We start from the raw sequence: 23,692 nt of genomic DNA, 5'->3' as shown, positions 1-23,692 counted from the left end.
AGTTGCTGGTTGCTTGCAGCGAGACAAGCTTCAGAGGTCAACTCTTGCCCAGTGCTACGTGAGTCTCACTAAGAGGAAAAGTAGAGGTATGCACAACAACTAACCTCTGTGCTGTATGTACAAGGGGGAGGAGGCTGTTGTGACACGCAAATGAAAATAACTTAACGGGTGTAAAGCTGGGGGTAAATGGCGTGCTGGAATTCACATGTCTTAAGTTCAGATTCTCATTCTGTGAATGACACATTTTAGAAATGAGAGAATTGTAGATGCTCAGTTTGCACAACAGCAGCTTCTCTGTAGTCTCTTTTTTTGTTTTAGTATATGGCCAACCAACCATCTGTCATTCCAATAAAGAATCTGTTCAGGATGTGCTGCTCCTTTTCCTGGCTCTGGGTCTTTTCTTTATGGCTTCCTCCTCCTGGTCACTCTCGCAGCACCTCTGCAAGAAGAGCCATTACTGCATCCGTCGCTTGTTGGAGTAGACCCAGCTGACTGACTGATTTAACAGTGTCATTTACTAAAGGACCAAAATTACAAGCAACTCCTTCTGCTGCAGGCTTTTAAATTAAGTTAATGTTTTATTTAAGGTATGAACTGAAGATCTTAGGAACACCCATAAAGACGATGACATTCAGAATCATAATTACACCTATTTTACAAGAAGCTAATGCTTTGCATGGAATTATGGGCTCTTTTCCCAAACTTGAATTCTAACTTCTAAAGAACATTTTCAGTCACGTTGTGTTCTATTGCTTGAATTATTCTCTTACTTTAACCAAATTCTTTAAGAGCTGATGATCCTGTGCGCATTTGTAAAAGGGACTTAAGAGTGAACCAAGAAAAGCTAGTAAGTGCAAATTTTAAGACGTATAGTTACCAGGTCATCCTCCTCTTTGCGGTGTTCCTTCTTCATCATGCGTGTTAAGCGGTTGCAGAGTGCTACAATCCTAAAAGACATCTGTTAAAAACAGTAAGATAAGTCATTCAAAAAACAAGAGGCATCACTGCTGTTGATTGTCCTTGCATCAGAGGAACACATTACCTTCCATCTTCGGCGGATATACTGTCTCCTGAAATTTTCCAGGTTGATGACAGACAGCCTCCGTACCAGGGCTTGCCTTGGGTTTATGGGCTGAAAAGATGGTAAAAAATGACAGGCAACTTAAATATAGTGAACAGATATCAAAAGCAGGCAATTGCAAAAAAAAAATTATTTTACTGGGGTAATATTGCAAGAAAAGACTTGTGCAAAAATCAAAGATACACTTCTGTTAGACTTCTTACAACTATTTTGCTAATTTCAAGTTCAGTTACAAGGAGCATGTTTTTAGGTCAGTATTAAATTTGTTGTCTGGTAACAACAGCAGCACAAAATTAACCAAAATCTGTGTAGGTGAACCTTTGGGATGGATATTCAAAACTGTGCCATAACCAGAAACCCACATACTATATGAAATAACAAACCACAGTTATTCATGTACATATCGAGTAAAGAAGCTTGAAAAGTACATGTGAAATGACTGAACTCCTTGTACCTTATCCTACTAAAAGTCTGTGAATCCACAGTCCAAAAGTGTTTAGCTCCAGAACACAGCTTATTTTATTTCATATACTGGCTATGTTTGGAGCATTGGAGAATATCGCTTTTTTTAAATAAAGAACATGAAACTAAATCTTAGAAAGTGTACAAAGCATGATGTTTCAAAGCATCATGTTTCAAAACAACTTTATAAGGCAAATGGGTTCAGATCTTGAAAAATAACAGACCAAAATCACATACACAACAAAAAAAGGAAATAGAAGGAAACTGTACCAAACGCCACACTGATGGCATCATAATGTGTGTACAGTACAAATTGAACCATGTGGTCAGTTTAAATCAGCTAACAAGTTTGTTAAAATTTAGCATTAGTCACAAAAAAGCAAAACTTGATCAACTGTTACAAAATCTTAATCATGTTGCCTGTTACAAAACAAATACAAAAAAAATTTACTAAACATTTATTCAAGTGAGGGTCTTTCATTAACAGCTTTGATTTTAAAAACCAGTTTTAAATGCAAAAACAAAACTTGGCTTCCAATTCCTTAAGTGACATACAAACAGTAAACATATGTATAAGTTGTTTTCACAGGGCATAAAAAAAAAAAAGACACATTTTGAACACAATGGAACCAAAATATTTCCAAGCACTGCACACAATGGGAGAGTAATTACTTCCTATTTTACTCAGGCAAAGGGAACTAAAATGCCTTTACTTGCATTAATTATAAAACAAAACACGTAATACTGATTAAAAATACTTAATCCAACATACTACAAAGACTGCCTTCACTATGTTAAGAAACAACACAAAACTAGTACTATATTTTCTCTTTAATGGTCTCATGTCTTTTCAATGTAGGCCTTAGTTCAGGTCCAGATTGATGCCAGAAAGTAGTTCCCCTCCACAGGACTGGTTGAGAAGCTCCTTCAAGGCCTCATTGATATCATTGTTGAAGAAAGAGGAAAAGCTCCGGTTAGAGATGCCCTTGTTGTCAACATCTATCTGGAAGGAAGTCATGACATCCTGGACCCACTTAAGCTCAGAGGAGAGCTCCTGCCTTAAGGAATCAAAGTGTGTCTTCCGATCTACATACTTCCCACTGATGCTGGCCAAGCTACAGTCCACTGCCTTCACGTCATCCCGCACATGCTTCTTCATGGCCTCCAACTTGCGGAACTCGTAACGGATCTGGGAGAGTTCGTGTCTCACATTCTCGTTTTCCTCTTTATACCAGGAGTCTTTCTCGTTGTAGATGGAAATCAGGGCATCTATATCCTCCTGGAGCGAAATGTGTACCCTAGCAATGTCAGTGAAGCTGTTCTCCATGGAGGAGATATCATCCACCACCTTAGCAAAGCGCTCAAAATTGACGTAGGTGTTGTTTGGAGGCATGCTAGAATGGGACTTAATGGTGTACTCCTTCAGACGTTTGGTCTTCAGCTGCCTGCGCTCCTTCTTCTTGCTCTCAGGCCCTTTGGTTTCCTGCTTGTGTTCATGGGACTTCACAAACACAGAAATGGATGATTATTGAATAGGGAACTGAAACCACGATGTTCCATGTGGCACAGGTCCACAGACACATCAGCGAAAACCAGAGTGGTGCTCAGCAAATCAGGGGTTAATTTCCAGCCAGGGGATGCAGATATCGAAAACACGCTCCATGTTTCATGCTGGAGTCATTCTTCTTTTTCTTCCATAATTTCATGCAGTTTTCCAAACGTAACAAGGTTTCCACATTAATAGAAATTTATAGGTCAATTTTTATTATCTGCAGAATGTACTATGTCAAAATAGTACATGTAATGTAATACATGTGCTCACTATAAACAACAAAATATGTGTCCATGGGTTTAAAAGACTTATGCTAATGAAAACTCAGATGAATGTAGTTGTCTGTTGTTAATGAAGTTTGGCTCCAAATCTTCTAATTATATCACACCTTGATTAGAATTTAAATAGGTGTTTATGACTGCAAGAGTCATGTGGTTTAGGAGGAGAATTCTTTTTGAGAAATATACAACTCCTAAGGTAGCTGCTGCTGCTTTACAGTAAATGATGCTCCAGTGGTATGTAGCAGGAATCATCCAACAACTCTCATCCTTTGCATTGGAGCATAAACAGAGCTGCGATCTCCCACTCAGAGTGTGAGTCTTTTCCTTACAGCACAGAACACTTACAAACATGCTCCAGGCTTGTTAAGAAACAGATTCCCAAATGACTGCTTTTACTACTTTCTCCATATATAAGGGCATTTTCACAAGCTGTACATGGGATGAATCCCTTGCCTACATGCAAGTTAAATTTACATTGTTTTTACATTACATTACATTACATGACATGATCAATTAACATCAGTTAAAAACATCATGCACACACACACACACACACACAGAGTTTTTATACAGAGACTACTGCAGGAATGATCCTGTAAAACTCATTTTGTGCTAAATATAGTATACCAGATACCTTAATCCAGGGGTGGTTGAGAGCATCTTGAATTGTAAGTCTCTTCCTGAAAAGCAAAATTCAGTCAAGATCCCACAAGCTCAGCTGACATAAACTTCCAGAAGAAGAACATCACGCGCATGGCATCTAAGACCGCAGCTATTGCAACAAGCCTCATCATGCTTCATTCTGGCCCTAAACCCTGTTGAATTCTGTATCACACTTTCACAACTGAAATGCAGAAATGTGCACGTTCCAGTCACAGCATGCAAAGAATGAAGCCAGATAAAATAGGTCTTAAGGAAAAGTCCTTCAAAATATTATTGTGAATAGAAACACCACTTCCTAAATACCATTACAGATTCCTTTAGGCAAAAACTTACATTAGTGATTTTGATGACTCACCTTGTGTCCTTTTCTAGCAACTGTCTGATGAAGCTTTTTGCAAGTTCACTAGTGTGACTGAATAACTCCTCATCAAACTCATAGTTCACAGCCGAGATGTTTGCCAAAGTCTCCTGTTTGGTCTCGCCAAGAAATGGTGAAGCCCCACTCAGCCTGCGAGAGCAACACATAGAGAAACTTAACAAAACCGCAGCAAATGTAACCAGGACGTGATAAATGAAGAGGATTTCAGAAACAAATACTCCTGAACTTACAAGATGTAGGTAATGACTCCTATGCTCCTGCAAGAGGACACAGATACAATGGTAATTCTGAGAATGACACAGTTGTCTGCTGCATAGCATAAATCAAGAGAGTAAATCGAGACATCTCACCACATATCTGCTGCTAATCCCAAAGGCTCGTAGTTGACGATCTCTGGAGCTTAAAAAAGACATGAGACGAACCATAAGCATCACTTCAGAAGCTCTGAAAATGCTACACAACCACCAGTTGTTTAAAACCCATACACACCAAGATAAATACTGTATCTGCACTGTAATTTTTCTGCAAGGAATCACTGTCCCGCACAATCAAAACTAGAACAACTTACCAACGAATTCTGGAGTTCCAAAAATGTTCTTGAATTCTACTCCATCTTCGATTTTGTGAGCTAGACCAAAGTCAATCAGTTTTATCCGTGGTAAGGGTACGTTCTTATCTAGCAGCATTATATTTTCAGGCTGAGAACCAGAGGAAAAAAACATGTGAATGCCAATTAATAACCAGAGCTAAGAAATGTGGCACAGAAATAAAATCCCTTTTTGTTGCAAGATCTCACAATCGCAAGCAAGACAATTTTATTGGTTATAAAGTTCTTAAAAGTATGTCACAGTATGAGCTTTCATATCTTATAAATCTGAAAGTCTGCTTGGAGGAAATTAATTTTCTTCACCGTAATTTTAAATGACTACTGTTCCAAGCAACATCACACATCGTGTCCAAACCGGTTTTGACAATTTGAAACCACTGGTCTGGGTACAGGACAGAAAGCACAGACATTGCTGGCTACCGATACAAAGACCCTTAAAAAATATATTACACTGATAAATACTCAAGTGTTCACAACCACAGGAAATGCCTCTTCAATGCACGCAAGATAAACAGTTGTACTTCCTGCCATAAGGAGTCACTTCTAGTCATAGAAAAACACGTTTGTACACGACTTCCGCAACATCTGTTTTAACCATGAGCTATTAAACAAAAAGTTTGAAAACACAGTTAAATCTATTAACGACACTGACTATGTTCCTGAAGCAAATAAATGAAAAGAACATTTACTGGAACACCTGGAAACATGAGCCAACTACTGAACAGCTGGTTTAAGGCCTCAAAACTTGACTCGGGGATGTGAGTCTGGTTCCGCGAACTCCAGAGGAGCCCAAGTTAGTCCAGTTATCCGAGAACGTACTCTGGACGGGCTCCACATTCTGCTCCCACTTCCTCGGGAACCTGTCCGGTGCCGGCTCTGGAGCCGGGGGACGGACCCAACGTAACACCTGTGACCCTGCCGGTGCTGGCGGAGGAGAGCAATCTCAGCTCCGATCCCACACGTCGAGCCCTCTATCAGCAAAGCGACTGCACCCGGCGCTCCCAGGCTGATGACGCAGCACACCGCGGAGCCCCATTTAACCTTCTCATAACTCTCAGAATTCTATGGCTTCCTGCAGCAGAGGTATGAACAGCCCTTAAAGCAAAGCCAAAATGAGGCCACAAAGCAACTAATGTTCGCAGCTGGATATCTGTTTGAACTCTCAGCGGGGAGAGCAAACCCGGCCTCCATTTTCTTGAACGTGCTGGATTTACGGAGACTATTCGGCTCTCGCTCACGTACCGCGCAACATCTGCTGCTATGAATTAATTATGATTTTATATTATTTATATACTACACACTCAGGCATCATCAACATCAAATATGGCGCTCGGGTTTGGGAAATGACTTGTCACCAGAACAACTTAATACGCTCCCTTCCTCTTTTCATGCAGGCCTTATGCCAGTGCAAATAATCCCATCAAAGCAGAAGAGCAGCGGGGCCCTTTGTGGTTATGGGCTTGTGACAGAATGAAGGGGATGGTTTAGAACGCAGAAGGAACTAGAGCAAGATCGCAGCTGTTGCAAGTATAAAAGCAGCCCGTCCGTATACAACGCACATTTAAAAGGAAGCGATGCAAGTCGGTTGTTAAAAAACGTCGCCTCAACAACCTACGTAGACGTAAACAGAAAGAGTGAAACGTGTACCGTGCTTTAAAAGCATGACAAAAATGACAACAGGCTGCCAGCACAGGAAAATAACCTAACAAAGAAAGAGATCGAGCACCTTGAGATCAAAATGAGCGATTTTTCTGGAATGGAGGTAGTGGACTCCATCGAGGATCTGCTTTATGAACTGCGTAGCCTCCTCTTCGCTCAGGGACTCCTTCTGAGCCAGGAAGTCAAACAGTTCCCCTCCCGACACCCTGTAAGAGACATGGGCTTTATGTGACGACTCTACTCACTTTACAGATGGCCTTTCACCGCTACTACGGTGTTCATCACTCAGATAGGAGGACCGGTAGTAAAGCTCTAGCCTGACATCTTTGATCCAGTAAGAGAAACAAGGCAGAGCAGAAAGTTAGAAAATTCATACAAGCACAACAGAACCCAGACTACTGTCAAACCACAGCTAAAAAAAGCTGATTCTCAATATTTCAAATGATACCCACATCCTCTTTTTAATGCTATCCTGTTTCTAGTTGAAAAAAAGTGTGCGCGCAGCCTATCAACAGATATGTTATCTATTAGCAAATCTACAGAGAACACATTAGAACACAGGTTTCTCTACAGAACTGCGTGCCGTTTACTCAAATGCGTAAGAAATTATCCGCTTTTACCATCCATTTACCAACATTTCTTCATTAAATCATGAGTTTTTCCACAATGGGACCAGTGACGGTTCCAGGCTAGCACTGCGTGTTAACTGCAGCAACCCTATAATTTGCGCTAATTGGGCGTTCGTGCTCCTCTCCTCATCGAGGCCTGAAAAACCACGCTAACAAGGAGCGTCTCTCTCCCCCACCCACTGGCTACTGACCTAGGCAGTGACATTCAGGTCACTTACTCCTGCACACTGTTGGCAAAAAACTAAAGCAAACAGCCCCTTGGCCAAGAACAACAAATATAAACATTTCCTGTAAGCCCCAGCCCAGGATTATGAAAAACTGCACAAATTGTGCTAGCACCCGTCATCGCAGAAATGCCTGCCAAACAGACTTTTCGAGTGACCTTTTTTGTTAATTTAATTCTAATAAGCATTATACTCATCCCTTTTAATATTTTTCTATAATGAATCACGCTATATTTGTTTTCACGTATTATCATCGAACTGCATCGCAATCTTGCGCGGCTCTCCGTGCCTCTCTGGTGAGGAGAGCGCTCTGCAAAAAAAACAAAGCGAACTTCAAACGAATCTATAATACGCCCAAATTTCTTTCTGCATGCACCCCTCCAATCGGAAATATTCTTCACGGATTAAGAATTTACACAGTTCGATATTCGACTAAAATATTAAACTAAGGCTCTCGTTTAACAAGGGAAAAGCCAGTAAAACGCAGATCGTTTCACAATCTGACGGCAGTCGCGCTAACACATCTGATCCTGACACACACTAAACGTGAAGCATTTCTCCCGATAACTACAAGTTTTCCGTCATCGAACCGGCGCCCTGTGAGTCACATCGGTCAGAACAGATGGGTAGGGCTGGTGCAGATGCTTCTCCTCTTCACTCACAGTTCCAGTATGAGCACCACGTCGGTGCGGTTCTCGTAGATGTCATGCAGCGTGATGATGTTGGGGTGCTGGATGTGCTGCAGGATGCCGACCTCGCGCTCGATCTCTTCTCTGCGCACTCCGCGTCGGCTGGCACGGCTTTGCCGCTTCTTGATAAACTTGCCGGCGAAGTCCTGCCCCGTGCTCTTCTCCCTGCATCGCTTCACGATGGCAAACTGCCCACTGCCGACCAGGAAGGGAGAGCATTCGTAAGGCCACACGGCTCCAACTGCCACCAAACACTGCAAAGCGATAGAAACATCGCAGCTCTGCGTATTCTCCTTCCTTTGTAGGCACCATAACAAGTGTCCTTCTGTTCCACCATAATCTAAAAGTAGCAAGAAACCAGCATTAGAAAGAAGCAGTACTTTGTCCAAGGCAAGACAAGCTATGGAGTTGCCGTAAACACATCTGAAGACCATTAGTGAAATTTTTCAGTTCTGCTGCATCACGTCCGACAGGGAGGGAGAAGGGCGACACAGCGGAGGTGCTGCAGGTATCTTGCAGCTCACGGGCTACGCGACTGAACGTGGGTTCAATCCCCATTCGATCTGTGTGGAATGTGCATGTTACTGTCGGTTTCCTCCCACGGTCCGAAAACACGATTTTTAGTCGAACGTATGCGTTTGACCGTGTGTCGGCTCCACTGGAACGGACTGGCATCCCGTTCGCGGCGTACCCCACGTAGAGCAGCAGCCTATGCTTCTGGGATGGGCTCCAAACCACCGCGACGCTGCGGGGAAGTAGGAGTTGTAAAAGGAGAATACACTTTCAAAAAGTATTGAGAGAGGATGAAGGCACGCGTGAGAAGGAACGAGAGCGCGAAAGTGAGGACAATATAAATTCGGGAAAAAAACCTGTTGCATCATTACGGTTTGCTACTTAGTTGGACCTTCCCATCACGAAAAAATCCTAACTACAGAAAAAAAGAAGCAAATTTAGTGCATGTTAGTCGGGACAGCTCGCAATGTAGTAGTTAGAGCTGCTGCCTTTAGACCCAGAGGTTGCGGGGTTGATTCCCGCCTCTGGCTGTAGCACCCCTGAGGAACATACTTACCCACTTTGCTCCAGTAAAATTTCCCAGCTGTATAAATGGGTAAATAACTCTAGGTAGATTAATATTGTATGTTACTTTGGAGAAAAGCATCTGGAAAACGTAACAAAATTCAGCCACTCATTGGTTAGAAATGGTCTGTGTTGAACGTTTAAGACGTCGTCAACTTTAGTCACAGCTGAAATGCCCTTGATAGCAACCCAAGACTGAGCACAACTAATGATTAAAAGTTCTTTCATTGGCCGTGACTCTCTTGGACATTTAAAGTTTCTTGAAATCGTACATATACAGCTGCTACGTTTCCGAGTGCAAAACACCGGTTTGTATTCCTGCGCGCGTGTTGTCAAGATGGTATAAATATGACCGATTCCAAGCGGTCAAAGGATCTAGAGATACATTTTGAGTCTGAACAATGCCCTTTTTATTTTATCACAAATACTGTATGCAGCTGTTAATCCTCTCAGAATGAATTCCCGCGTTGTAGTCCCACGACAGCACAGTTAAAAGGGCACACGCTGTGTGGTACGCTTCAGCTGCAACAAAACTTTCGCGGTGAAACTCTAAAGGGGCTCGGAATCACAGTTGCATGCAAGTTAGAAACATATTTTTAGAAACTAAAAAGCAGAAACCCTTTCTGGCCGAGCGTGAAACCCTCAAAGCTTTCTCAATTTTCAGAGAGCCTTCTATTCAACCGTCTAAAAGGGATGGAACGGATCTCGTTTTTATAATGATTTTGTAAATCGATGAAGCGATGAGACACGCGGAAAATAAGCCTCGATGGGAGTTCCTCCTCTCGGGTGCAATGCCATGTGCGCGGTGCTCTCTGCGGCTATAGCGGGAGCCTTATCAAATGGCCTCGTCACCCAGGGGCAGGGAGGAGACGTGTCAACGTGCCGTCTGAGCTGACTAAGCCTCTTCGTTTTTAGGCCATACCGCTGTGCCTCGGCAAGCCCTCGCTGCCCAGAGAGAATCACAGCCTCAGCTAAATCATCACTTACCCAAAAAGGTCAATTACAGACAGAGTAAAGCCTGTTAACCTGTGTTTAAGGTTGGGAAGGGCAGACACGTTGTGTTTTTTTCTTTTTTTGGTTGAAAACCTCATGTGCATTTGTGCTGCTGGACAGTCGGGAGGAAGGCAAACTAAAAGTTCCGCTCCTCATTTGGAGCCGATCCTCATTAAATACACGGAGTCCTAAAGATAGACGCTGCCTTTAAAGTGTAATGTGAGGAATTCCAGCCAGCTGCGTCTCCAGAAGGTAGAATGGCTCGCGGACCCTGGAGGAATATTTAGTCTGAAAAGTTTATCTGAGGGCACAAAGCAGAGACTTGCCCTCCCGATAGACAGAGGGTGTCATCTTAACACTTTCTGTATTCATCTTTTGGCAAGACATTAACATTTCACATACAAAATAATTTAGTATGTTTATGTCTTCAGTTTGCTGACGATCATTTTGTATCAACTTTAACATGATGTTGTTCTGTATAGGAATAACAGTGCACCATGTAATGTTAAAAGTAAAAAGCAATATTTCTCAGGAACCCTAATGCAAGACTGACCTAGAACACCCATCAACATTTAACTTTATATTGCAGTTTACACAAACACAGATTTGTAGAGACAGGTACATGTATACATTATCTGAACCTGAAAAGAAAAAATAAATCACATGTAATGTCAGCAAATTGAAAAAATACTTTGTGCTAAAGTGTAACATGCCACGTTACAGAAATCAAGGTATCTGTGATAAAGTATAACGAATTCCCAAGCAGAAAACCATTGTGCTGTAATACAAGTACAGTACCATATTCCCATGTTATATACACATACAATAATTGATTTTTCAACTTATGGTTAATAGCAATACTGCATGCAAACATATTAAGACTTAAGTTTTAATAATCATTACAGGCCTGAGGTCAAAAAATGAGGACAGACACCAGAAATAAAGCCTCTGTGAATAAGAAGAAATGTGTGAGGTTTTTTTTTTTTTTTTTAATTTATATTTTCACATTAACCCTAAGGAAGGAGACAGGTCCCCGTGACATTACTGGCACCTAATAATAGTTGCAGTGCATCCACTCCTTTCACCTGTTGGCTCCTATGGGCTTCATTTGGGGTTGAGGAGGAAGGGGTGGCTGAATTAACACTGTTGCCCAACACCACAACACACTCGGTCAGATTACAGTGGTCCTGTTTGCCCCCATGAGGGACACTCACTTATCTGATGGTCGCCATTTATTGACGCAAAGATAAAACACTGCATTATACAGCATGATAAAATATTTGCCATTCAAAGTTTTTACTTACTGGGCCTCAGAGAAGGTGTGTGCGTATGTTCACACCTCCTGAGTAGGACAGGGCATGAGAGCATTTGTGGAGACGTAAGAATTGAACAACTGACTAAATGAACTGGGGGAAAGAGGTAGAGGACTTCAAATTACACACGTTCAACGTTTTCATATTCAGCGACAACAATCAGTTGTTGTGCACTTCACCTAACATTGCCCACACTAAATACATATTAAAGCTTATTAACAGTGTTATGTCTATTAACAATAGAAATAAAGGACCACAATTTCACTCAGGAAATGCAAGTAGACTCATTTCTGCTGAGCTACGGGTAACTGGGGGTAGTGTAGTGGTTGGCGCTGCTGCCTTTGGACCCAAAGGTCCCAGGTTCAGTCTCCAGTTATAGTACCCTTGAGCAAGGTACTTACCCTAAATTACTCCAGTAACAGTAGCCAACGGTATAAGTTGGTAAATTATTATAGGTAGGTTAACATTGTAAGTTGCTTTGGCAAAATGAATGCGTATTGCAGGGACAGCTGGTAGTGTAGTGGTTAGTTACCGCCTGTAGATGCAAAGGCTGCAGGTTTGATCCCACGTCCCACTGCAGTACCTTTACCTTAAATTGCTCTAGTAAAGTTATCTAGCTGCATAAATGGGTAAGTAATGGTAAGCTTGTAATAACTAAATCCTTAACATAGTAAGTTGCTTTAGAGAAAAGTATCAGTGAAATTAATAAATGCAAACTACAACTAATGGCGTGATGCCTGGGGAAAGAGACCTCAACGAGAGAACGAGAGCCTGGATGAATGGGTTGTATGAACACAACTTCTGGTTTGGGTATAATTACATCATGTCCTATATTAAGCCCCTGTACAGTTGACCTCTGGATATTCTAAACACTTTTGGTGAGCCAAAATGTATAATTTTACTTTGGAGAGTATCTTTGGTTGCTATTGGCTTTCTGTCTTACATGCAAACGTACAGCTAAATTCTACAAACATTAAAATGCTGGTGCACTAGTATCTGACCACATCTTTTTTTTTTTTTTTTTTTCCCCCGTGTGACCACAAGAGCTTTTCCACTTAAAGCAGCTGAAGGTTATTAGCTGCTTCGACGGTTTAGCCATTTGTTCTGGCGAATGGCGCCAGCGCGGCGATCTTGCGTGCATTTCACAACACGCAACTGGAGTGACACAACAGCAAAGGAAGTTACACTTTTGCCAATCCCAAGTCTCCTGAGCGCAGTGCATTCTGAACTCCTTAATCACTCTCAAACTGAGGCATCGAGCAGGGCGCGTTCGCCAGGCGGGCTCTCTCATCAGCGCTGAAGCGTAGCACCGCAAATGCTTGCGCCCTTGTCAAAGCAAAAAAAAAAAAAAAAGCACTGGCAGACTTACAGATCTCTTATTGCAAGCGCACACACACACACACACACACACACACATTGTCTGAAGCTGCTTGTCCCATACGGGGTTGCAGGGAGCCGCAGGAGGGGGAGGGGACACACCCAGGACGGGATGCCAGTCCATCACAAGGCACACCAAGCGGGACTCGAACCCCAGACCCACCAAAAAGCAGGACCTGGTCCAACCCACTGTGCCACCGCACCCCCCTCTCTTACTGCATTTCATGTTTAAACAGCGCAATGTCCTGCATGTTGTTTCCGAGCAGCGGGAAACAGCCCCGGACTGCGTGAGGGTACGGCATGAGTTTGGAGACTCACTGAAGCAGCTTGAGGAACGTACCTTCGACAACAAAGGAGTGGCGTTTTCTTCCGTGGAAGGTGCTGTTGCAGGAACCTTCACATTATGTATACAAAAGAAGCCTACAGGTTCAACAAAGCCTCCATTCTCCCCCTGGGCCAGTTCAACATAATGCACGGTGCTCTTGGGATGTCAGTGGATCAGTTTGCATTGCGATTAACAAGTCCCAAGGACAGTCTCACCACAAGCCTTACCAGGGATACACCCATCCCCTACAGCAGTCACCCACAGTTATTTTCTCAGTCTATCTTAGGTTAAGACAAACTTCCTAAGATTCTTCTTCCCTCACCTACACTGAAAACCCATATGAGGGTAGGTCCAGGATAAGCTCTGGACCACTGCGACCCTTACCAGGATGGGCGCCAGAGTGAATTATTAGGGTAGGAGTGGCTGCCTAAGCATTTTTTCATTCATTTGAACCAAAAAGTTTTTTTTTTTTTTAAATTTTTTTTGTGGTTTTGTGGTTTTAATTGAGCAGGGCCAGCTGAAAAACAAACCAAAACACTGCAATTATGTTCTCCAAATCATCACACAAAGCAAGCCAACAGTTGAGGATTGTCAAAGTTATGTCACTCTGGCTCTCACTGAAGGGCATCACAACAGGTTGAAATCCCAGTTATCCTCAGCTGATCAAGTTCTCTCAACCCCAAGGCCTATATACGATTGATGTCCAGGTTTGAAACGTAGAATGTAAAAATAGCAAAGTCTAGTGGAAAAGAAGTCTAAAGACAAGTAAGGAAGGGTGGCTGTATATTCAACTTCAGATAAAAAATATTTATCTTTGTAAAATATCTACAACCGCTTGTGGGTTGAGGGGGACACGGCGGCGGAGCAGGTTTGACCAGCGCCTGCTCTCCGGTGGGTCTGGGGTTCGAGTCCCGCTTGGGGTGCCTTGCGATGGACTGGCGTCCCGTCCTGGGTGTGTCCCTTCCCCCTCCAGCCTTGCGCCCTGTGTTGCCGGATTAGGCTCCGGCTCGCCGAGACCCTACTCATGACAAGCGGTTTCAGAGCATAGTAACATTGAGACTTGATCTGATATAAATGCTTTTTAGAATAAACCAAAGGGAGCATCTGTCATGTGGCTCTGCTGTTGCAATTCAAGGGATAAATATTAATTTTTCACTAAACCAACAAATGTGAGGCAGATACTGTACCTGCTAAGGTCTTTGTGACGTTCTCAGTGGTGTACACAGGGGATATTGCGTATACTGTACTCCCGTACTATAAATACGCCAAACAAATACATGAAATACCCTGGCTAGCTCTCGGCCCGTGCCGTCGGGATCAGCAACACCTGTTCAAAATGTCATTCATTTTCTTGCATTCACACGATCCGTGTCAAGTGAAACACACAAAGATTTCCCTTAATTCCAGACATCTACTTTACACACAAAACACAAAAACACAACATGCTACTACTAGCAACACACACACCCTTTAAAAGGGGTTAAATTCATGTCTCTCACACACACACACACACACACACACACACAATGTCTGAAACCACTTGTCTCAAGTGGGGTCGCGGCGAACCAGAGCCAAACCCGGCAACACAGGGTGCAAGGCTGGAGGGGGAGGGGAACCTACCCTGGACGGGGGTTTAAATTCACATTTTGTACAAATGTGGAAGAACACAGTATAACTCATGAGGGACATTTTATACATACCCAAAATAGGCATCACACCTCATGACAACCTTTGTGTAAACGGCTCATACGGCACACATGGAGATCTCCGTACAGTAAGTGCTTGCTGAGTACGACTGCTGCATGACCACTGTGTCGGTGTTAGTACCGTCTTCATTTATACAGATGTTGCATGGACAGTATTTCATTTCCTCTTCCTCTTCTACCGATCTTTGGAGAAATTTGTTCCACAGAAAGGTGTAATTATGGCTGCAAGGTCTAATGGGGACTAGCCTTTCACACACAACACGCAAAACTGACCAACTGCAGTCAATCGAATGCCTTTTTCAGGTCTCTGATCAGGTCCGCAGATGTTTTTTTTTTACTGCAATTATAATTTAAAATAATGCAGAGAAGTGAAAATGAAGAGAACGACCACTTAACGATGAAGACGACGACCACGGGTTGAAAGCTGCAGCTCAACAGGTCTGCAAATGACAACTGCTGGGATCACGGGACTGTGTGGGAAAATTGCTGGTTGTCATGAAGTGGACCTGACACATGCTTAAACCCCTGTCATACAACCTGACATACTATACATAATGTTTGTTAGGGAATGAAAAGCAGTCATTATAAAAATTATGACCACAACCATATGAATAGTCAAAAACAACATTAATGCTTAGCAAATCCAAAGGTTATTCTCTAATTTAATCAACAATTTATAAATTCACTTTCATTGAGGGGGAAAAAAAAAAAAAATCATTCTGCCTTACATATTTACAGTAGCCAGTGTCAGATATTTCCATACAACAGTTTTGTGGTTGACAGCAACGCAAAACAGACATTCCCTATACTGTATTAAGTAACGGATGTAGGCTCCCAGACCTAAAAGCCTCCGATCTGCAGACGATCAAAAGTCAACTTCATTGGAAAAGAAATTCGGAGGATGGGACATTTTGCAGACTTGACTGTGACGAGACCATAGACTCATTAAGGTGCATCCTTGCTTGGGCTCATGAGCACAACACTGGTGGGAGGGAATTTTCTCACTTGCTAGGGAGAAGGGAGCCCGTCCAACACCAGCCCACTGGCTTTTTACTAGGCAGAAGGAGCGCATTACCCAGCTCCACATCCATAAACCATGGGCAATACTCACTTCTCACCAGAGTTCTGACTCTCTGCTGTGAATACGTCATGCTTCTTCATTTATGCATATGCAAAGAGCGTGACATGAAGAAGTGGAATAGTGTGGTCTGGTGCAGGACACTGACACAGTCATCATCCCCACCACAGACAGGAAAGCAGCTAAATGCACTACACCTCCACTGCACTGTTACTGTACACATTTGGTAACAAGTTTTTGGCAGTGTCACAACAACGATTAAAAAGTGTACATTGTCATGTGCGCGTAGACTGGAAGCTGCGGAAGAATCACCGTAGCAGCACAATAAACGAATGAATGAATGAATGAATGAATGAGGCTATGGTGTGGAATTTGAGCCTGGCATCATATTAAGATGATGTTCCCACACATTTTAACTCAGTGTGGATTTTGATATTTTCATTTAAGATCGTTCTCAGGGCCACGTGAAAATCACAAGAACTCCTACACCACATCCCACATACCATAAATTTGTCGCTGCTCTTTTTCGGAACATGGATGATTACTTCCTTATCATGGCAAAAACATTCTTTCTATCAGACATTTTTATGAGCCTTCTTATATCTCTAAGTTACAATCACTCAGTAAAAATCTGGTTTTACAGCTGACAGGTTTTAAGAGGTTTTCCTGAAAGGAAATAAACTGTCTAAGAAAAAAGCAGAGTACTTTTGCTTTGCAGACTGAGGTACATTCCATACAATGTGATCCCAAGAGTGGATTCGGAGACCGAGATGTTGAATAAATCAGTATTATTGCGCAAAAGGCCAAAAAAGACCACACACAGACCGTCAAAGAGCAAAAGGTTTCTCTTCAGCAACAACGTGTTGCGAAATTGATATTACATCACCCAGCAAAAGTATTAAGTTTTGATGGCAGGTTTATTATAAATACATGAGACGGAAAAGTAATTGACAAACGTACTCTGCTGTTATCTATGTTTTCGAAAGGGAATTTGAGAGCTGCACATTATGTAAGCAGCCCCACAGCACAAAAATGAGAAACATTATGTCCCAGTATGAACAATATTGAATATGAGTATTGTAATTACATTTACAAACTGGATCATGTGTTTCCTGGGCACACGCATCGCTTCGTTTTTCACAGACGTGCTTCTCCAGCGACCTCTCCACTGACCTTCCCAGCTCCTCTCCGATCTCGTAGAAGTCCTCCACTTTCTGTTGCTTAAAAACGGCCATGCTTTCCGTCCTCATCGACGTGACTTCCTCGTACAGTGGTGACCTAGGCCAGGTGGGGTGCCAGGCGCGTCGATGCGCAGCCCTTCGAGACACAGACAGAGGAGATGGACCATATGACCCCAGTGCAGGTCTCGCACAGGAAACGGAGAACAAAACGACACGGCACACCTCACATGTTTCAGCATGCTGCTCCGCATTCCTCAGTGAAAAAGCAGCAGATCTAACACACACACACACACACACACACACACACACACACACACACACACACACAGTGAGTTCTGTGTGCAGTGTTTAGCAATGGCCATTATCATGGACAGATAAAAACAGGGCTGAACTTGATCATGTTATTTGCTAGTACAACATTGTTGAATAACACACACACACACACACACACACACACACACACACACACACCTCCCAAGTAATAAAGAACTGCTAATCCCACAGTGTTCTTAGGGGCAGACAGGCAGGCAGCACATTCACATCCTTCACATCTTTAATTTTTACTAAATTAAATGTATATCAGAGAGACATGCGCAGATAGATACATAAATTACAGACAGACAGATAGATAGATAAATTTAGTTGCTGCGTAGTAAGGCTGTCTACTACAGCTAAGCTTAAATAGACAAAACTTCTCCGACACGACTGTATGTTCGCAAAGTTGCTCTTGTCTTGATTTAACACGGTTGACCGGTGTTTTCCCCGTTATTACTACTTGGTACATAATAATTAACTACACGAGTCACTGATCGGATGGATACAAGATCATGTTAATATAACAGCTGGCAGCAATATAAATACATATTTTTAAACGTATGAATATATTTAAAAGAGACACTATCTGAAATTTCACACGTGTGTGTCAAAACCCATCTTCAGAGTCCATAACAAGACAGAGCGAGCGACACGTAACGTTACTACAGAACCGGCGACGACGCGCACGTGAGAATAAACACCTCCAACGTTTAAAGTGTGCTCGTCCGCTCGCGAAAGCGAACAGAGGCGCGAGTTTGTGCGCGCGCGCCGTCCAAGTGCTCACCGCGTCACAATGAGAGCTCGAGCCGCGCACAGGCGCGCACCATGTCCTCCGCGCTCCCGTTCAACGCCGCTCGCTCCCGGCTCTCTTTAGAACTCTGCGCTTGTGCTCCGTCCTGCACCGACCGGGTAACTCTGCTGTACTCCTCCCCCTCCCTCCTTCTGTGCGCTTGCTGCGCGCTCCCAGCTTCCTTTGCGCGCGTCTTCGGGCTCTGCGCTGAAGCCTGACAACCACCTGTTAGCCGTGACGGATGCGCTCACGCAACCCTTAGCGCCACAACTCACTCATTATAAATATAACTGAGCAGGCCGAGGATATATATTAACTCCTCGGGTATTGTGGGCCCAAAAAAAGCATTAGCAATAGCACTCAAAGGAGTTTTCCCGCACATATACCGTCCGAGACAGCTGCGCGCATAAGACTTGAATGCTTACTCTCTATATGTTACTTACAGTCGTGTTAGAAAATTTCCAAGATAGGAACGAATGTTCAGTTTCTTTTTTTTTTATTTATTTGTTTGTTTAAAATAGTATTTCCCTACAGTTCAGTTTTCTTTATAAAAACAAAAACAAACAAAAAAATACTGTCCTGCGACTCCACGTTCAGCCGTTAGTGGGCAGTAAAGGGCACTCAGGCCGAAGCTCAAGAGGTTCAAGAGTTTATTGTCATATGCACAGTAAACAGCTCGTTACACCATACAACGAAATTCTTACTCTGTGAATCCTCTCAGCAGCCTATGAGATAAATTATAAGGACATAAGGAAAGAAAACACAAGGCGTTTTGCAGAAGCAATGGATCATCTCAGAGGTGTTCACAGGGCGCGGCACGTTTACCAAGTTCAAGTTTATTGTCATAGGTACAAGTACCATGTACACACACACACACACACACACACACACACACACACACATTGTCCCATACGGGGTCGTGGGGAGCCGGAGCCTAACCCAGCAACACAGGGCAGAAGGCTGGAGGGGAAGGGGACGCACCCAGGACGGGACGCTAGTCCATTGCAAGGCACCTCAAGCGGGACTCAAACCCCAGACCCACTGGAGAGCAGGACCTGGTCCAACCCACTGCGCCACCGCACCCCTCTGTACAATGTACAAGTATCATGAAATTCTTCCTGAATGCTTCTCCACGGACTATGGACAAAGACAGAGACGATAGAAATATTGCACAAACAAAACAATGACAATGGCAGTGAGTAGTGCAACAGCAATACCACACTAATCCCTCGGCAGTCGCCGCTCAAGAGGAGTTAATAAAAATGTTTAAAATGAAAATTCTTAAGTTTTTGTATGTACTATAACTATACCCAAGATGTTCACACAACCTCGCCTGTTAATAAATTAATAAAATAGATTTAGTAGATAATAAAGGTAAAAGTGGCCAGAAGCTGACAAATACTGGAAACACTTGTGTAATGGAGAGGTCAGCAGAGATGAAAAATTCTTATATTAAATTATCTTAAATGAGTTTTTAATATGGTTTGAATAAAAATAATAAAAGTGCTGCAGTATGCTGGATTTATGTTCCATCCAGGGTGTAGCGGCCCTACGCCCTATGTTTCCGGGACAGGCCACAAACCACAGCAGTTCAACTTATAATGGATTGATGGTTGCTAGCGGTACCGAGTTTTTTTTAAAATTCATTATAGCTTTAACTGTGGTTCTTACAGGAACTCACCCCTGAGTAAGTATAGCGAAATCTGTATTATGTAGCTGTCCAGACCCAGTTGTGTTTTTAAGTTGAAGAGCCAGTGTATTTCCATTGATGTACTACTGTACACAGTACTTTTTCTGACAGCGGAGAAGCGATGGATCATCTGTTGTTCAACCACAGTCAGGCAATATCCTTGATCAAGGTATGCAACAATAATTACCTGTTGTGTAAATAGGTAAATCATGATAAAGTTGATTATTGCTGTAAGTCACATTGGACAAAGGGTAGAATGCAACAATCAATGTGAAGTTTTTCAAACTATTGAATTGCAGCAGGTTTCTAAAAGAATTAGTTATTTACTACGGTCATAAAGTACACATTTTATAAAAAAGAGAAACAGGGAAAATCCTTAAAACCCACAATAATACCTATGAAATTACAGGCTATTCACTTGACCTTTTTTATACGTTCTCTTTATGTCAGCTGTTTCTGATGTACAATAACGAAACGCCTTTTTACCAGATTTTTTTCAAATTTGTTCTAATCCATTACAAACAAATACATCCCCTGTTAGAGTGTAAAAGATGACCCATTACTCGTCGGTTTGCTGCCGACAGCTGCTTAGTGAAAGGACAAGGCACCAAGCGTTAGACACCCTGATCGCACAAGTTACCTCAGAAATACACTCAAGTGAAATAAACGCGAGATCAGCTCTACTCCATCTTTTGTCCTCGCGCTCAGCATCTAGGGACTCGCTTCATTACGCGCCTCGTTGGCTTCCCCTTTCTTAAGTGTTTGCTGCCACCTACTGGAGCAAAATAAGAATGGCGAGGTATTAATGCTTACTAGCGTGAGCGCTGCACATTTTTTTTTTTCTAGAACTACAGCTCTTGTCATTCGCAACATCTATTTTCATCAGTATTTCGCAAGACGCACTGTTACATTAAATGTATAAATTCTCCCGGTTACTCTAGTTTAGTCTGACAGTAAAGTCCAGGCTGATCAGGCTGCCACGCCCTTTATTTGAAAAAGCAGAAGCGAAAAGGCGAGGGCAGTTTCCGTCGGCTCACACTCTGCGCAAGTCCGTAAGACAGTTTCCAGCAAAGGATGAGATTTACTGTCGCACAATGAAAAGAAATTCGACATCAAGCGCTATTACATAAGAACTCCAGCGTAAGCCAAGTTGTCCAGCAGCGTACGCAGCGAATCGAAAAGGGGGCCGTTCTGTTCTCAATGACGTGCCGGGCATGGCTCAGCCAATCAGACACGAGATTGACACTGCTCCCGCCCAGAAAGTTCCACCCAAGATGGCGCTAGAGAGCCAGTTTATAAGGAAGGACGTCGGAAGGACAGGCCTTAAAGAAGCAAATGCTTGGGAAGTGAAAAATAATGAAGGGCGTCCAGGGTAACATTGTGTCTTAATAACCTGAAAATTAGAACCACGGAACTACGCAGGATTTTATGTAGCACTATATTTATGTGGTAGTAACAACAGGAGTCTCTAAATTAATCTTAAAATAATCCTTTACAACATTTGCTATTGCGCTACAAACTTGGGACATCCATGGTGATGAGGAGAAGTCTGGTGTCAGCTAATGAGAAATGCCTGCACACACATACATAGCGTACTTATAAATACAACTAGAATAAAGCTGAAAAGCATGGTAAAATATAAAAGCACCCTTTCTTTCCCCAACAGTTGCATCGCCGACCTGTAACAGTGTCGCCTTGAACACGTTACATTCACTTCCCTCTAAGATCTTGCTGGAGAAACAAAATGTCCATGTAGAACCGTCAGGCTCAAAGTTCACAGCGAATAATGCATTTATTTATGTGGAGGGAAAACAGCGGAAGAGGCTACGGTGAGGAGCAGAGGCAGAAATACGTTGACATTTATTGAATACTGATGCTACAGATACAAAAAGACAGCAACAGGGCACGATTACACCGCGATAATACTTCTTGAGTATGTAAACTTGAACAGGTAACATTCCGAGTAACAATACTTAACATTCAAAATATGCAGCAAAGATTCGTTTCTGATAATAAGAAAAGTGCCAATATTGTTTATGTGCCAAGCATCAGTCCTGGAAAACAAAACATGGCAATACATCTCAGCATTGTCAGTACAGAAGTGAAAAGACTATCCTAAAATTCCACCTGACAGCCGAAATCAATATGCTGGCACATTTACTTCTAACTGCAGTTTGTGAAAATACTTGCATTTATGTTTTACTGCTTCTTTAACAAGAGGGCATAAAATAAGTAAAACATTCATGATTTTCAGATGGCCAAATACATAAATAGGCAAAAGTACAAAAATGTGAAAATTTTTAGTGGTGCAATTGTATTTTTAAAATTTACTACTTAAAAATAAGGATACATGTGTATGTTAGATAAGCTGGTCTCAGAACTGGATGATTTTGTGTTCTTTTGACTGTAAGCAGAACTGAATTAAGATAAGTAATATTTGCAAATATCTTAAATCAGTGAGAAATACCCCAATAGACAAGCAATATTCAATATAAAAAGGGATAGTATTTATCATATGTATGGCAATGTGAGAGACCTGCTCTCAGAAGCACAATTTCACAGTTTTTTTACCAACTACATTTGGAGTTAAATTTGATGCTTTGTTCTACAGTTAAGTTATTAAAATACATTTCTTTTGACAAGTGACAATACAGTTATGTGCCGAAATGCATTCTACAGGACGATGTATGAATCATCATTAATTTCAATCAATCATTAATCATCATAATCATCATTATGACAAATGACCATGAAATATATTAACTACCATTGTGTGTGCATTTATATGGCAGAGACAAATGACGTATTTGAAGCACACAACAGATTGTGTTGAAAATAATAAAGCTGAGTAACACTCAAAGAATGTGAAAAGTAGAGGGAATGTACTTCCATTCAGAAAAGATCAAATGTGATCTAAGAAAATATGTAAATAGAACATACCAAAGCAGATTAAAACAAGTGCTGGGTTTAAGACTCCCTTGAGTTTAAAGTCTGTCCCTTGCAAAATGTGTCCCTCAAGTCCAAATAAAGACAATTCAATATTTACCAGGACACTTTTCTGTTCATAAGAAAAGTGCCAATATAACCTGTATCGATTCTATGATAACACCACTTGTAAACTGTTGTAAACTGGACAGACAACTGAGGACATGACACATGCACTATTGTCTGAGTTTTTCCCTTTTAAAGGGCCACTTGAATTTTTAGAGCCATTACGACAACTTGGGATTTGAGAAGACTAGTCTGACTGCAGAGCAAATAACAATTGTGAAGGTAAAATGGAAAGACTGCAGCACAGGACTGTAACCCTAAAATCTCAAAGACAGACAACATGGCCCAGTAGGTCATGACATAGAAGAATGCAGTTTACACAGCTACTAAAGGACAACAAAAACGAGAAATTGGGATGGCAAAAACCTAACCCCTGAGAATGACTTGTTTTAATACATTAAGTATTACCTAGAATCCTATTTTGCTCATGATAATTTGTTCAAAACGTTGTCAACGTTTCGGCTCTAAATACGAGTTCAGTTTAAACCCTGTGATAGAATATTGACTTTAATCCCATGGATTACCTTGCTGTTCTGACATAGTATTCTGTGTTTTAATTCCAAAAATCAA

The 23,692-nt window shown here is 42.1% G+C and overlaps 1 protein-coding gene across 3 annotated transcripts; it reads right to left on the bottom strand.

Annotated features, from left to right (window-relative positions):
* Positions 1–304: 304 nt before the first annotated feature.
* LOC108941158 (death-associated protein kinase 2-like) lies at positions 305–18,460 on the bottom strand. Of its 3 annotated transcripts, XM_018763763.2 has the most exons (12): positions 18,376–18,460; positions 17,269–17,412; positions 8,200–8,421; positions 6,752–6,890; positions 4,987–5,116; positions 4,769–4,817; positions 4,649–4,675; positions 4,395–4,547; positions 4,011–4,056; positions 1,043–1,132; positions 878–958; positions 305–439 (listed from the first exon to the last, which is right to left on the bottom strand). In XM_018763763.2, exons 2-12 carry the CDS (start codon positions 17,343–17,345, stop codon positions 362–364), a joined length of 1,092 nt encoding a protein of 363 aa, XP_018619279.1. In that variant the 5' UTR covers positions 17,346–17,412; positions 18,376–18,460; the 3' UTR covers positions 305–361. The 3 variants fall into 3 exon arrangements, with proteins under 3 accessions (XP_018619279.1, XP_018619277.1, XP_018619278.1); XM_018763761.2 differs by lacking the exons at positions 305–439; positions 878–958; positions 1,043–1,132 and adding an exon at positions 1,746–3,044; XM_018763762.1 differs by lacking the exons at positions 305–439; positions 878–958; positions 1,043–1,132; ... (1 more) ...; positions 17,269–17,412; positions 18,376–18,460 and adding exons at positions 1,746–3,044; positions 7,305–8,173.
* Between the last annotated feature and the right edge of the window lie 5,232 nt (positions 18,461–23,692).

Source organism: Scleropages formosus, chromosome 11 (assembly GCF_900964775.1).
Source record: "Scleropages formosus chromosome 11, fSclFor1.1, whole genome shotgun sequence".
NCBI classification, from domain to species: domain Eukaryota; kingdom Metazoa; phylum Chordata; class Actinopteri; order Osteoglossiformes; family Osteoglossidae; genus Scleropages; species Scleropages formosus.
This window is presented reverse-complemented; position numbering and strand designations above follow the sequence as displayed.